This window comes from Phocoena sinus, chromosome 10, assembly GCF_008692025.1.
Source record: "Phocoena sinus isolate mPhoSin1 chromosome 10, mPhoSin1.pri, whole genome shotgun sequence".
NCBI lineage: Eukaryota > Metazoa > Chordata > Mammalia > Artiodactyla > Phocoenidae > Phocoena > Phocoena sinus.
Window position 1 is genome coordinate 81,273,099 of NC_045772.1, and position 16,417 is coordinate 81,289,515.

The following is a 16,417-nucleotide window of genomic DNA, read 5'->3' on the forward strand; positions in this document are numbered from 1 at the left end:
CAAACTCCTAATTTATCCATCCTCCACCCCCTTTCGCATTTGATAACCGTAAGTCTGTTTTCTATGTCTCTGAGTCTGTTTCTATAAATAAGTTGTAAATAAGTTCATTTGTGTCGTATTTTAGATTTCACATGTAAGTGATATCATATGGTATTTGTCTTTCTCTGTCTGACTTACTTCACTTAATATGATAATCTCCAGGTCCATCCATGTGGCTGCAAATGGCATTATTTCATTCTTTTTTATGGCTGAGTAATATTCTATTGTGTATATATATATACCACATCTTCTTGAATAAAACATATTTAAATATTTGTTGGATAGCTTTTGTTGTATCCAAAAATTCACATATGGTGCAACTCCCTGGTGGACTACTACCTGGGATCATAAAAAAATTCATATAGAAAATGAAAAATCCCAGGAAGGAGGAAGAAGAAGGCTAAGGGGGGAACTGTTTTCCAGGCACTTTAGGTACTAGATGCCACTGAAGTTCAAGTAATTGTTAAAATAAAAACTGAAATGTAGAATTTAAAGGTGAACATTAGTGTATGATTTTAGAATATTATGATTTTTATAGATCAGGTAATACTTTCAGAACAATTTAGAGCATCTGATTGCTTACTCTTGTCTTTCTATGAAGTTCAATTAAGTTTTTCCTCTTTTGTACAGGGAGAAATTGAAATGTAGTGAACATTAAGAGATGTAGATTGATAAAAATAGAACTACCATATGACCCGGCAATCGCACTACTGGGCATATACCCTGAAAAAACCATAATTCAAAAAGAGTCATGTACCACAATGTTCATTGCAGCTAAATTAACAATAACCAGGACATGGAAGCAACCTATGTGTCCATTGACAGATGAATGGATGAAGAAGATGTGGCACATAAATACAATGGAATACTACTCAGGCCTAAAAAGAGATGAAATTGAGTTGTTCGTAGTGAGGTGGATGGACCTAGAGTCTGTCATACGGAGTGAAGTAAGTCAGAAAGAGAAAAACAAATAACATATGCTAACACATATATATGGAAAAAAAAAAGTTCTGAAGAACATAGGGACAGGACAGGAGTAAAGATGCAGAAGTAGCAAATGGACTTGAGAATAAGTGGTGCTGGGAAAACTGGACAGGTACATGTAAAAGTATGAGATTAGATCACTCCCTAACACCATACACAAAAATAAGCTCAAAATGGATTAAAGACCTAAATGTAAGGCCAGAAACTATCAAACTCTTAGAGGAAAACATAGGCAGAATACTCTATGACATAAATCACAGCAAGATCCTTTTTGAACCTCCTCCTAGAGAAATGGAAATAAAAACAAAAAAACAAATGGGACCTAATGAAACTTCAAAGCTTTTGCGCAACAAAAGAAGCCATAAACAAGACCAAAAGCCAACCCTCAGAATGGGAGAAAATATTTGGAAATGAAGCAACTGACAAAAGATTAATCTCCAAAATTTACATGCAGCTCAATAACAAAAAAACAAACAACCCATTCCAAAAATGGGCAGAAGACCTAAATAGACATTTCTCCAAAGAAGATATACAGACTGCCAACAAACACATGAAAGAATGCTCAACATCATTAATCATTAGAGAAATGCAAATCAAAACTACAATGAGATATCATCTCACACCAGTCAGAATGGCCATCATCAAAAAAATCTGGAAACAATAAATGCTGGAGAGGGTGTGGAGAAAAGGGAACACTCTTGCACTGCTGGTGGGAATGTGAATTGGTTCAGCTACTATGGAGAACAGTATGGAGGTTCCTTAAAACCCTACAAATAGAACTACCATATGACCCAGCAATCCCACTATTGGGCATATACCCTGAGAAAACCATAATTCAAAAAGAGTCATGTACCAAAATGTTCATTGCAGCTCTGTTTACAATAGCCCGGAGATGGAAGCAGCCTAAGTGTCCATCATCGGATGAATGGATAAAGAAGACGTGGCACATATATACAATGGAATATTACTCAGCCATAAAAAGAAACGAAATTGAGCTATTTGTAATGAGGTGGATAGACCTAGAGTCTGTCATACAGAGTGAAGTAAGTCAGAAAGAGAAAGACAAATACCGTATGCTAACACATATATATGGAATTTAAGAAAAAAATGTCATGAAGAACCTAGGGGTAAGACAGGAATAAAGACACAGACCTACTAGAGAATGGACTTGAGGATATAGGGAGGGGGAAGGGTAAGCTGTGACAAAGTGAGAGAGTGGCATGGACATATATACACTACCAAACGTAAGGTAGATAGCTAGTGGGAAGCAGCCGCATAACACAGGGATATCGGCTCGGTGCTTTGTGACCACCTGGAGGGGTGGGATAGGGAGGGTGGGTGGGAGGGAGACGCAAGAGGGAAGAGATATGGGAACATATGTATATGTATAACTGATTCACTTTGTTATAAAGCAGAAACAACAACAAAAAAGAAAATGGACTTGAGGACATGAGGAGGGGGAAGGGTAAGCTGGGGTGAAGTGAGAGAGTGGCATGGACATATATACAGTACCAAATGTGAAATAGATAGCTAGTGGGAAGCAGCCACATAGCACAGGGAGATTAGCTTGGTGCTTTGTGACCACCTAGAGGGGTGGGATAGGGAGGGTGGGAGGGATGCAACAGGAAGGAGATATGGGGATATATGTATATGAATAGCTGATTCACTTTGTTACACAGCAGAAACTAACACACCATTGTAAAGCAATTATGCTCCAATAAAGATGCTAAAAAAAAAAAAGAAATGTAGTCTAAGGTAATAGTGAAAAAGAAAAGAATCTAAATTAAGAATTTAGTTTAGATCTCAGAGCCGTGTCCCACGCAGAGTCTCCGCAGGCATCCCACCACTGCCATATTGAAGTGCCGGTGCTGCCTTTTCACAATCTGAAGCACCGCATGCGAGGTCTCTGCACAAGGCCCCCTGTGAGCATGTGAAACTAGACAAAGCACAAAGGAAAATACATAAAAAGGAAGAACTACAATCCTGCAGCCTGTGGAACAAAAACCACATTCACAGAAAGACAGACAAGATGAAAAGGCAGAGGGCTATGTACTAGATGAAGGAACAAGATAAAACCCCAGAAAAACAACTAAATGAAGTGGAGATAGGCAACCTTCCAGAAAAAGAATTCAGAACAATGATAGTGATGATGGTCCAGTACCTCGGAAAAAGAATGGAGGCAGAGATCCAGAAGATGCAAGAAATGTTTAACAAAGATTTAGAAGAGTTAAAGAACAAACAGAGATGAACAATACAATAACTGGAATGAAAACTACACTAGAAGGAATCAATAGCAGAATAACTGAGGCAGAAGAACGGATAAGTGACCTGGATGACAGAATGGTGGAATTCACTGCTGCGGAACAGAATAAAGAATGAAAAGAAATGAAGACAGCCTAAGAGACCTCTAGGACAACATTAATTGCAACAACATTTGCATTATAGGGGTCCCAGAAGGAGAAGAGAGAGAGAAAGGACCAGAGAAAATATTTGAAGAAATTGTAGTTGAAAGCTTCCCTAACATGGGAAAGAAAGTAGCCACCCAATTCCAGGAAGCACAGAGACTCCCATACAGGATAAACCCAAGGAGAAACACACCGAGACACATAGTAATCAAATTGGCAAAAATTAGAGACAAAAATTATTGAAAGCAGCAAGGGAAAAATGACAAATAACATACAAGGAACTCTCATAAGGTTAACAGCTGATTTCTCAGCAGAAACTCTACAAGCCAGAAGGGAGTAGCATGATATACTTAAAGTGATGAAAGGGAAAAACCTACTACCAAGATTATTCTACCGGGCAAGGATCTCATTCAGATTCAATGGAGAAATCAAAAGCTTTACAGACAAGCAAAAGCTAAGAGAATTCAGCACCACCAAACCAGCTCTACAAAAAATGCTAAAGGAACTTCTCTAAGTGGGAAACACAAGAGAAGAAAAGAACCTACAAAACCAAACCCAAAACAATTAAGAAAATGGTAATAGGAACATACATATAGATAATTACCTTAAATGTGAATGGACTAAATGCACCAACCAAAAGACACAGGCATGCTGAATGGATACAAAAACAAGACCCATATATATATATGCTGTCTACAAGAGACCCACTTCAGACCTAGGGACACATACCGACTGAAAGTGAGGGGATGGAAAAAGACATTCCATGCAAAAGGAGATCAAAAGAAAGCGGGAGTAGCATTACTCATATCAGATAAAATAGACTTTAAAATAAAGAATGTTACAAGAGACAAGGAAGGATACTACGTAATTATCAAGGGATCAATGCAAGAAGAAGATATAAGAATTATAAATATATATGCACCCAACATAGGAGCACCTCCATACATAAAGCAACTGCTAACAGCTATAAAAGAGGAAATCGACAGTAAAACAATAATAGTGGGGGACTTTAACATCTCACTTACACCAATGGACAGATCATGCAAAATGAAAATAAATAAGGAAACAGAAGCTTTAAATGACAAAAAGACCAGATAGATTTAATTGATATTTATAGGATATTCCATCCAAAAACAGGAGATTACACTTTCTTCTCAAGTGCGCACAGAACATTCTCCAGGATAGATCACATCTTGGGTCACAAATCAAGTAAATTTAAGAAAATTCAAATCATATGAAACATCTTTTCTGAACACAACGCTATGAAATTAGAAATCAATTACAGGGATAAAAATCTGTAAAAAACACAAACGCATGGAGGCTAAAAAATACATTACTGAATAACCAAGAAGAAGTCAGAGAGGAAATCAAAAAATACCTAGAGACAAATGACAATGAAAGCATGAAGATCCAAAACCTATGGGATGCAGCAAAAGCAGCTGTAAGAGGGCAGTTTATAGCTATACAACCCTACCTCAAGAAACAAGAAAAATATCAAATAAACAATCTAACATTACACCTAAAGGAACTAGAGAAAGAAGAACAAACAAAACCCAATGTTAGCAGAAGGAAATAAGAGAAGAAATAAATGAAATAGAAACAAAGAAGATAATAACAAAGACCAATAAAACTAAAAGCTGGTTCTTTGAGAAGGTAAACAAAATTGATAAACCATTAGCCAGACTCATCAAGAAAAAGAGGGAGGGGACTCAAATCAATAAAATTACAAATGCAAAAGGAGAAGTTACAACAGACACTGCAGAAATACAGAGCATCTTAAGAGACTATTACAAGCAACTCTATGCCAATAAAATGGACAACCTGGAAGAAATGGACAAATTCTTAGAAAGGTATAACCTTTCAAGACTGAATGAGGAAGAAATAGAAAATATGAACAGACCAATCAGAAGTAATGAAATTGAAACGGTGATTAAATCACCAGATGGCTTCACAGGTGAAGTCTATCAAACATTTAGAGAAGAGCTAACACCCATCCTTCTCAAACTCTTCCAAAAAATTGCAGAGGAAGGAACACTCCCAAACTCATTCTATGAGGCCATCATCACCCTCATACCAAAACCAGAAAAAGATACTACAAAAAAGGAAAATTACAGACCAATATCACTGATGAATATAGATGAAAAAATCCTCAACAAAATACTAGCAAACAGAATCCAACAACACATTAAAAGGATCATGCACCATGATCAAGTGGGATTTATCCCAGGGATGCAAGGATTCTTCAATATACACAAATTAATCAATGTGATACACCATATTAACAAATTGAAGAATAAAAACCATATGATCACCTCAATAGATGCAGAAAAAGCTTTTGACGAAATTCAACACCCATTTATGATAAAAATTGTCCAGAAAGTGGGCATAGAGGGAACCTACCTCAACATAATAAAGGTCATATATGACAAACCAACAGCAAGCATCATTCTCCATGGTGAAAAACTGAAAGCATTTCCTCTAAGATCAGGAAAAAGACAAGGACGTCCACTCTCACCCCTATTATTCAACATAGTTTTGGAAGTCCTAGCCACAGCAATCAGAGAAGAGAAAGAAATAAAAGGAATACAAATTGGAAAAGAAGTAATATTGTCACTTTGCAGTTGACATGATACTATACATAGAGAATCCTAAAGATGCCACCAGAGAACTACTAGAGCTCATCAATGAATTTGGTCAAGTTGCAGGGTACAAAATTAATGCACAGAAATCTCTTGCATTCCTATACACTAATGATGAAATATCTGAAATAGAAATATAGGAAACACTCCCATTTACCACTGTAACAAAAAGAATAAAATACCTAGGAGTAAACCTACCCAGGGAGACAAAAGAGCTGTATGCAGAAAAGTATAAGACACTCCTGAAAGAAATTAAGGATGATACCAACAGGTGGAGAGATATACCATGTTCTTGGATTGGAAGAATCATTATTGTGAAAATGACTATACTCCCCAAAGCAATCTACAGATTCAATGCAATCCCTATCAAATTACCAATGGCATTTTTTACGGAACTAGAACAAATCATCATAAAAATTGTATGGAGACACAAAAGACTGCTAATAGCCAAAGCAATCTTGAGGGAAAAAACGGAGCTGGAGGAGTCAGTCTCCCTGACTTCAGACTATACTACAATGCTACAGTAATCAATACAATATGGTACTGGCACAAAAACAGAAACATAGATCAATGCAACAAGATAGAACGCCCAGAGATAAACCCACACACCTATGGTCAACTAATCTATGACAAAGGAGACAAGCATTTACAATGGAGAAAAGACAGCCTCTTCAATAAGTGGTGTTGGGAAAACTGGACAGGTACATGTAAAAGAATGAAATTAGAACACTCCCTAACACCATACACAGAAATAAACTCAAAATGGATTAGAGACCTAAATGTAAGACTGGGCACTATAAAACTCTTAGAGGAAAACATAGAAAACTCTTTGAGATAAATCACCGCAAAGACCTTTTTTGATCCACCTCCTATAGTAATGGAAATAAAAACAAAAATAAACAAATGAACCTAATGAAACTTCAAAGCTTTTTCACAGTAAAGAAAACATAAACAAGACGAAAACACAACCCTTAGAATGGGAGAAAATATTTGCAAATGAATCATTGGACAAGGGATTAATCTCCAAAATATATAAACAACTCATGGAGCTCAATATTAAAATGACTAACAACTCTATTGAAAAATGGGCAGAAGACCTAAATAGACATTTCTCCAAAGAAGGCATACAGATGGCCAAGAAGCACATGAAAAGCTGCTCAACATCACTAATAATTAGAGAAATGCAAATCAAAACTACAATGAGGTATCACCTCACACCAGTTAAAATGGGCATCATCAGAAAATCTACAAACAACAAATGCTGGAGAGGGTGTGGAGAAAAGGGAACCCTCTTGCACTGTTGGTGGGAATGTAAATTGATACAGCCACTATGGAGAACCATATGCAGGTTCCTTAAAGAACTAAAAATAGAATTACTGTATGACCCAGCCATCCCACTACTGGGCATATACGCAGAAAAAACCATAATTCATAAAGACACATGCACCCCAAAGTGTTCATTGTAGCCCTATTTACAATAGCCAGGTCATGGAAGCAACGTAAATGCCCATCGACAGACGATTGGATAAAGAAGAAGTGGTACATATATACAATGGACTATTACTCAGCCATAAAAAGGAACAAATTAGGTCATTTGTAGAGACGTGGATGGATCTAGAGACTGTCATACAGAGTGAAGTAAGTCAGAAAGAGAAAAACAAACATCGTATATTAATGCATATATGTGGAACCTAGAAAAATGGTACAGATGAACCAGTTTGCAGGGCAGAAATAGAGACACAGATGTAGAAAACAAACGTATGGACACCAAGTGGGGAAAGCGGCGGGGGAGTGGGGGTGGTGGTGTGATGAATTGGGCAATGGGGGTTGATATGTATAAACTGATGTGTATAAAATGGATGACTAATAAGAAAAATAAATAAATAAATAAATAATTTAAAATAAAGAATTTAGTTTAGCTGTTCTCCCTTAAAGCAGAAATACTCTTCTTTGGTAATCAGTCATGGAAGAGCATCTGTGGATAGGTGAAATGCTCTCAACACATCTGTTTTTGGGACTCACAGGGTTTTATTTCATAGTTGTGTTTCCAGATATTTGATTAGAGGTGGAGGTGGTGTCGGGTTGGACTAACTGAAAAAGGTATGCTCTTCATAAAGAATTAAGTAAATATTAACTGCATTAGGTATTTTGTTAATTAAATAATTATTATAAAATACTTTCACTTTCCTAGTGTTTTAGTTCTTAGTGTTTATTTAAATATATTTCCAAAATTAAACACACCATAATGTTTCCTTTTCGTTTTATGATAGGTTTGTGACCAAATTATTGGAAGACCTTATCTTCTTTGTTGCTGATGTACCTAACAATGGACAAGACGTTCTGGATGTGGTAATCACCAAGCCAAACCGAGAACGTCAGAAATTAATGAGGGAGCAAAACATATTGGCACAGGTGAATGTTTCCATGTACTAATTTTTCATATTTTGTCTTTTTGAATTATAGTATCAGGAAAGTTCTTGTATTGGTTATCTATTGATGTGTAACAAGTTACCCCAAAACTTAGTGTCTCAAAGCAGATACTTACAGTTTCTGCAGATTAAGAATCTGGGGGTGGACAGTTCTTGCTCAGGGTGTTTCACAGGCTGCAATCAGGGTGCTGGCTGGACTGCAGTCACCTCGACGCTCAAATGGGAGAGGATTCACTTCCCAGGTCACTGGCATGGGCCTCCGCACAGGGCTGCCTCAAGAGCCGGCAGTTTGCTTTCCTTAGAAGTGAGAGATCCAGGACAGGGCAAGAGAGGGCCTTCAGATGGAGGCCATAGTTTTCTTGTAACCTAATCTTAGAAGTAACATCTCAACATTTCTACCTTGTTTCTTAGTTAGAAGTGAGTCCATAAATCCAGCCCACAGTCAAGAAGACAGTATTCCATACGAGTATAATTCCAGGAGGCAGGGATCATTGGGGGCCATCTTGGAGACAGCCTATCACCGACCTTTAAAAACCTCCGTGGTCAGACTGTCTCCAGAAAATATGCTGTAATGCTTTTTTAAGTACAATTTCCAGGGGAACTTGAAAGCTGCCATCTCCATTTGCTTCCTACTTTTTTCCCTTTCTTCCTTCGAAAAGTAGGGCAGTCTCTTCATCAGCTCTCAAGGGCTCTATACAGTATTCTGGTTTTTTCCCTGAAAGTCTAGAGCTGCTTCTATGCTATGTCTTCCTGAAATTGTTCATAACATGCCAGTAAATTAATTTACTCCTTAATAATATGCACATTTGGACATGCCTACCTTCATGCATTCTTTTTTTTTTTTGCATTCTTTTTATTCTGATAATTGTTATATAAAGTAATGGGCTTCTGCATTAATTGTGGACTGAAGGAAGATACTTAAATAAAATTTATGTTGTTGAAATACATGTTCTTGTGGAGTTGGGAAAGGAAGACAGTAGACATATTGTCAATTAATATTCTATAGCTGATTGTCTGAGTATATAAAATCAACATTTTTCTCAAAGAAAGTAAAGGTTGTAAATCTAATGAGACAAAGCCTTTTCTGACATTAGCATTTCTTTTGTATAAAACATTTGATTTCAAGGACTTTTAGGACCTTGAATGACTTATTAATATTATTTCAACCAACATATGTCAAACATTTTACTTTAGTATTATAAATAATAAAATTCAAGGTTTAGTGAATATAGAATTACTGAAGAAACTTTAATTCATGTTATATTTCATGAACTACAAAGGATAATTCCATTCCGTTTCGCTTTCTTGTATGACTCCTCATATCTTTGCCTAGGTGCTCTTTCATAAACAATTTGCTCATCCCACCAGTTCCTCTCCAGGTGATCCTACCTGCTGTCTTGCTGCCTAAAAGAATGATGTTCCTTAGTGATTTTTAAATACTTCCCACTGCTAATCTTCTTACAAGAAGAATCTGAGTCACTGGGTATCACTAGCTGCCCATATGGCTCCTTATTTATTTTGAATGCTTATGCATTCATTGATTTGGCTGCATCTTTATGTATAGAAACAATAAGTTAATTCTTTTATGAAGAGGTTTAAAAGCAATATTTGGAGGCAGTATTTTGATGTCAGTTTCAGATGAAAAGTAAATATTTTCCTTATTTTGATTTTAGAAAGTTATAGAAAATAATAGAAAGAATTATAAAGCCGATCGAAATCAAACTGTATTTTAGTTCATCTGAATATGTTCATGTAACTTGGTACAACCTAACATCTTTATATTTTTATTTTAATAAAATAGAATTTCTAAACAAAATTAAGCATTTTATTTAAATATTGTTTTTGTCATTCAACTTAGGGAATCCTTTTAGCAGTATTTTTCTGTCCCTTAATAAGTTGGTCTTGTATCCTAAAAAAATCTTTTTTATTTTTACTTTATGTTAATTCTATTCAAATATTACAAAAGTGTTTTCCAGTCAGTGTGTAATAAACACACTGTTTATTGCAATGTTGCAAAACGTGCACCTCCATTCATCAGAATAAGCGGTTGTTTTTATTTTTCCTGTTAGGTATTTGGGATTCTGAAAGCACCCTTTAAGGAGAAAGCCGGAGAAGGCTCAATGCTGAGACTTGAAGATCTGGGGGATCAAAGATATGCCCCCTACAAGTACATGCTGAGGCTGTGCTACCGTGTGCTGAGACATTCACAGCAGGACTACCGGAAAAATCAGGTGGAGGGTGGCTCTCCTTTTTACCTCTGTTTAACATCTAAAGTATGGGCAAAGTTCTTTGGTTACTGTTCTAAGACATTTAAATAGGAACGGGAAATTCTGCTTTGCAATGCAATGTTTTATATCGGCAACACACAAAAATGACCTAAAATGTAATTGAGCTGACATATGTATTTATTCTTCCACGTAAAGTTAGAATTGTCAAGGGAGGATGTCTAAGTCCTTGTATGTGCATGGTATTAGCTCCTGCTGGTCAGGAGCCATGCTGGATATGTTATGTAAAGATGAATGAGACATTTTTTGGCATTTCTAGGAGCATGTGCAGTACCAAATCACTGTGTGTAGGCCAAAGAATTCATTGTCTGGTGGAAAAGGTATGACATGTACATCTGAAACATAAGTTAGAGGCATAGAGGGGACAGGAGAGATAGGAGAGCATTGTGGGAATTCAGGAGAGAGAGGAGCTCAGCTGGGGGAACCCAGGAAGAGCACTTGGAGAAGAAGCATTTGGGTTGGATGAAAATCATTTTCAGAAATTGTATGGGAACAAGCATTTTAGTGAAGAGATATTTCTGAAAAGAGAATGATGGATCCTAGAAAGGGCACTTTCATCCCAAGACATTCCTAACTGTGGAGGACAGGAAACCCAGGTGTGTTCAAGGATATAGCTAAAAGCTCCCAACTTCAAGTGAAGTTTCTTTTAAGTCTCAGTTTTGTCTTAAAAAATATATAGCAATGTGCTCAATAATACACATTTGCTGAATATAACATTGCTTTCAGTTAATTATCGTTTGGTACATTAGTGTCCCATGTTTCTCTTAGCCAGTTGGAGAGATGAGTATATAGTTTGTAAACTTTACTGATGAGTTTGGTCCATGGGGAAGGATGCTGTAAGAGAAAGCTGGGAAGGCAGGTAGAGCTGAGCCATGGCGGGGCTAGGTTGTCAGGCCTGGAGGCTGCAGGTTATTTGGGAATAGTTAGTAGTATTTAGTGAGTGCTCAGTTCTAAGCACTTTTCACAACATAACTTGGTTAATACTGGGTTAAGATGAAGAACTGAGGCACAGAGAGGTTAAATAAATTGACAAAGAATACACAGTTTTGACTGGAGCCAGTATTCAAACCCAGGCTCTTAATAATCGTAGTACTGCCTCTAAAGTAGTCTAAAAGTTATTTGGCAAGAAAAAAAATTGCTTTTAAAAAAAGTGTGAAAATACAGTTTTTTTGAAATTCAGTTTAAAGATTAAGAAAAAGTCTAAAAAGAATATGTAAAACAGATTAACCAGAAGATAAATAATTTGACAAGGACAAGAGTGAGGAAGCAGACAATATAAACAGATTCTTAAATGCTTTTTAATATAATCCTAGTTATAAACATTTTTCCTCCCAATTGAAAATGCTTGTCATTGGAATTATTTTTCCCAACTTCATTGCATTCCTTTAAGATGGCAAGGTAATGTAGGTAGAGTTATGTTGTTTTATTGGAAGGAAAATTAAGTTCCAGAGCGTCAAATGACAGACAGCACTCAGAGAGTCAGCTTCCAAGAAGCCCCAGATACCAGGGTCACGTTATTCAGCGGAGGTCAGGGATGGGGGTGGGACTGGCGGTCACTCTGTGGCCTCATTTCCCTTCTCGGGTCTAGAAAGATCTACTTTGCTAGATAGGCCTCCACTCCACACTACATGCAATAGTCTATGAGAGAGATTGAATTAACTGAAAAAATCAATAGGTCTACAGAATTTACCTGGTACCCTCAGAACCATGGGACCCCCTAATGTGCGTGTCCTCCTTTGTACTCAGTCTTTGGGAGGGTCCTGTGGACACCCGCTTTCCACAGCACTGCCCTGTGCTTCAGCACCGGATATCCTTGGTTTGGCTGTTCTGCTAGTACCTAGTAGATTGTCCAGGCAGCATGTCTCAACTGGTGTCTTTTCCCAGTCCCTCGAGGTCTGGCACAAAGTTCTTTCTCACTCCTCCTTGTCTAAGCTGGGGACTCGCATGCCTGGTGTCCTGAGGAGTGACTTCCTTGGTGGCACAGTGGTTAAGAATCCACCGCTGCCAATGCAGCGGACACGGGTTTGAGCCCTGGTCCAGGAAGATCCCACATGCCGTGAAGCAACTAAGCCTGTGAGCCACAACTACTGAGCCTGCGCTCTAGAGCCCGTGAGCCACAACTACTGAGCCCACATGCCGCAAGTACTGAAGCCCACGTGCCTAGAGCCCATGCTCCGCAACAAGAGAAGCCACCGCAATGAGAAGCCCATGCACCGCAATGAAGAGTAGCCCCCGCTCACCGCAACTAGAGAAAGCTGGTGTGCAACAACGAAGACCCAATGGAGCCAAAAATAAATAATAATAATAAAAAAAAATAAAGCATGAGCAGAAAGACTTCCTACTTTTTGCATAATTCCTTCTTCTCCTTTATCCTCACCTATATTTTATAGAGTCCTAATAGGGAATTCTTTTGTGATTTAGTACTAACCCAAGTCTTTCATGTTGAGTTTCTGTTTATTGTTATTTATAGAATTTGGAGACACCTCTAATTTCGTTTGATTATTTACTGACATCTTGATCTATTTATCAAACATCTTGGAGGTTTGCCTTATATCGGGGTCTGATTACAATAGTCGTACAAGTGTATAAATTAATACATATCTTTAAAATGATACACTAATAGAAGACATTTACTTTACTTAACTGGTACCCAATATACAAAACCATCATTTTGAAAAAGGCCACAGGATTGATGCCTAGAATATAATGAGATTTGTGCAACCAGTAGCATTTTCAAGGAACAGGTAGGTTCCAGTAAACCTTAAGGCAAAAACACTTTCTAATCAATAAATTTTCCCATCATAGAAAAAATCCCCAAGGAGAATCTCCAAGAAATTGAAGTGAAAACTTTGGGTTGTGGACGGGGTTAAGCTTACCAGTGCTGTGGTTGGCTGAGACGTGGCTTGGAAGAGAGGCGAGGTGGTGGGAAGAAGGAGCAGATGGAATCATGCATGAGGGAAGCTCGCCAGTGGCTTTCTCTTGCTCTAAGAATGAGTGTTTCTGTGTTCACCGTGGCTCGCAAGGGCCTCACCTGCCACGTCAGCTCTTGTTTTCTGCTCACTCGCTGTACTCCAGCCACAATGGCCACCTTGTGTTTACAGAACTCTGAAGACTCGGTTCCACCATTATAGAGCCTTCCACTTGGTACTCCCACTGCTCGATGGCTTCTCTCCCCACGGCTGCCTCCTTTTTTTTTTATCATTTCCGTCATTTCTATCATAGGTCAAATGTCCCCTCTTCAAGAGTCTACCCCATCTCAAGTTGTCACCTTTTCCCATCCCTCTGTTTGTTTCATTTCACTTCTCAACATGTAAAATGATCCTATTTACTACCTCATTGACTGCCCCTTCTCACTAGGATGTAAGCTCTATGGGAGCTTATCTGTCTTACTGCCGCATCCCTAGTCTTGCAAACTAACTGGAATGGCTTTCCAGAAATATGTCTTGGATGAATGGATCTGATCGATAAAGTGATCAATCACATTATCTTGTTGGATAGCTTTTTAAAGATAAAAAGTGCTGTGAAATTTTATCATTATTTTAAAGAGATTTAATAGGTCATTGTGGTATATGTACAAAAAATAAATCAGCTAAGTTCACCTGGGATTGTCATGTAACAGTATAGAGCTCATGCTTCATGAACCAAATGTCAAAGAGTCATTTTTGTTTCTATAATTATGCCAGAATCCTAGGTTATAGCTCTTAGTGAGTGTTCGAAGAAAGGCGTCTGTTATACTGGTGAAATCATTACTTAACATGTCATAAAAAATTGTCATTTTAACTCAGTTTATTTTTGTTTTTCTCACTTGTAAGAGTGTAAACACCCGTATGAAAAATTATTACTAGGCACGTAATTTTCTGTTATAATTTGAATGAGGTATATGTGAATAGATTTCCATTTCCTTCCTCAGATATCCTATTTACTAAAGAATTATTTATTTGCTCTTCTTTAACAATAATTTTTAGCGAGTTTTCTGTTATGAATAAATTAATCAATGTTGCTGACCCTAATAGAACCTGTTATTTCTGAGCTCTTTGTCAGTGCATTCTGACAGTCTTTCTCCTTTGTAGGAATATATTGCTAAGAATTTCTGTGTCATGCAGTCCCAGATTGGCTATGATATTTTGGCAGAAGATACCATCACAGCTTTGTTGCACAACAACAGAAAACTACTAGAGAAACACATCACAGCAAAAGAAATAGAAACATTTGTTAGTTTACTCAGGAGAAATCGGGAGCCAAGGTTTGAAGTGGTTCATCAGTATTCTTTTCTTGTGGGGACTGTGGCTTTTTGCTTTATTTTTAGAACTTTTTTAAAGTTCCAATTGTTTCATGAACAAAACAGTGTTGGGCTTATTGCTATAATAATTATGTACCATAAACAGTTATTATCTCATAGGAGATCAAAGCCCTTTATAGACGTATTTAAGTGTAATTGATTTTCGCTCTGATAACTTGTGTTTTTATAGTACCCCATAGTTTTTCAAAATATATTCATATTTCATTCAATTCAATACATTGCCTCATTTAAACCCTTGCACATTCTCATGAAGTACACTGGTCGTATAATATTATCCACAGTTTAGAGATGAGAAAGTAGAAGCCTAGAGACCAACTAGGAACAGAATTTAGAGTTTCTGACTCTGTGTCAAGTACCCTGTCTCTTATACCATGCTGCCTTATCTGGGAGAAATGAATGCAGAAATGTCAAGCAGATTGACAAAATTTTCTTAATTAGCAAGCAAATAAGTGTTAGAAGGTAGAATTGGGCCTTGGACTTGACCAGGCCATATTCACGTCGATTAAGTATGTGCTGTTTGTCTGTTTTACTCAGTACAACATTAGCTTTGATCTGGCTTTGTTTTGATATTGTAAATATAACAAGTCACAGTGCTGTGGGATGAATATCACCAAATAAATAAAAGCAAACATATCATTTTTGGAAACAAGATTTGTCCTAAATACAAATAATTGGATATTTAATTTGTTTCTAATGGTGCAGTAGATAAGCAACACATTAGAAAAATGTTGCATGGAAATAATATTAAAAATATATCTAGAAAGTCAGTTTCATTATATCTCAAAGTATATTTGGGGGTATGATTTTGTAAGATGCTTTTTGTTAATGATCAATTTAATTTTTTCTCTTGTCAGGTTTTTGGATTATTTATCAGATCTCTGTGTGTCTAATACCACGGCTATACCTGTAACTCAAGAACTCATCTGCAAATTTATGTTGAGCCCAGGCAATGCAGATATTCTCATTCAAACTAAGTAAGCCCAGAGGATGGAGACATCCTATTCTGTTCATTATTTGTAAGCAGTACAGTTCCTTATCATGTTTCTGAATGAGCTTGTTCATAGATTTTGTGTGTGTTATTTATTTCAAGGCTGGTCTCAATGCAAGGAGACAACCTCATGGAGAGCGCCATCCTTTCAGATGACATTGATGACGAAGAAGTTTGGCTCTACTGGATTGACAGCAACAAGGAACCTCATGGCAAAGCTATCAGGCACCTTGCTCAGGAAGCAAAAGAAGGCACCAAGGCTGATTTAGAAGTTCTTACCTACTACAGGTTAAGTATTGTAGAGAATGGTAGTCCTTAGTCTCACATATTCATTGAGAGATGATTCTC

At 37.3% G+C, this 16,417-nt stretch overlaps 1 protein-coding gene across 2 annotated transcripts in view; it reads left to right on the forward strand.

The window, feature by feature from the left end:
* ITPR2 (inositol 1,4,5-trisphosphate receptor type 2) overlaps positions 1-16,417 on the forward strand; it is a 530,755-nt gene that overhangs the window by 158,315 nt on the left and 356,023 nt on the right. For both annotated transcript variants that reach the window (XM_032646410.1, XM_032646411.1), the window contains exons 14-18: positions 8,338-8,479; positions 10,566-10,727; positions 14,852-15,024; positions 15,936-16,055; positions 16,172-16,357. In XM_032646410.1, the coding sequence (XP_032502301.1) occupies positions 8,338-8,479; positions 10,566-10,727; positions 14,852-15,024; positions 15,936-16,055; positions 16,172-16,357 (783 nt within the window). The remainder of the gene's footprint in view (positions 1-8,337; positions 8,480-10,565; positions 10,728-14,851; positions 15,025-15,935; positions 16,056-16,171; positions 16,358-16,417) is intronic.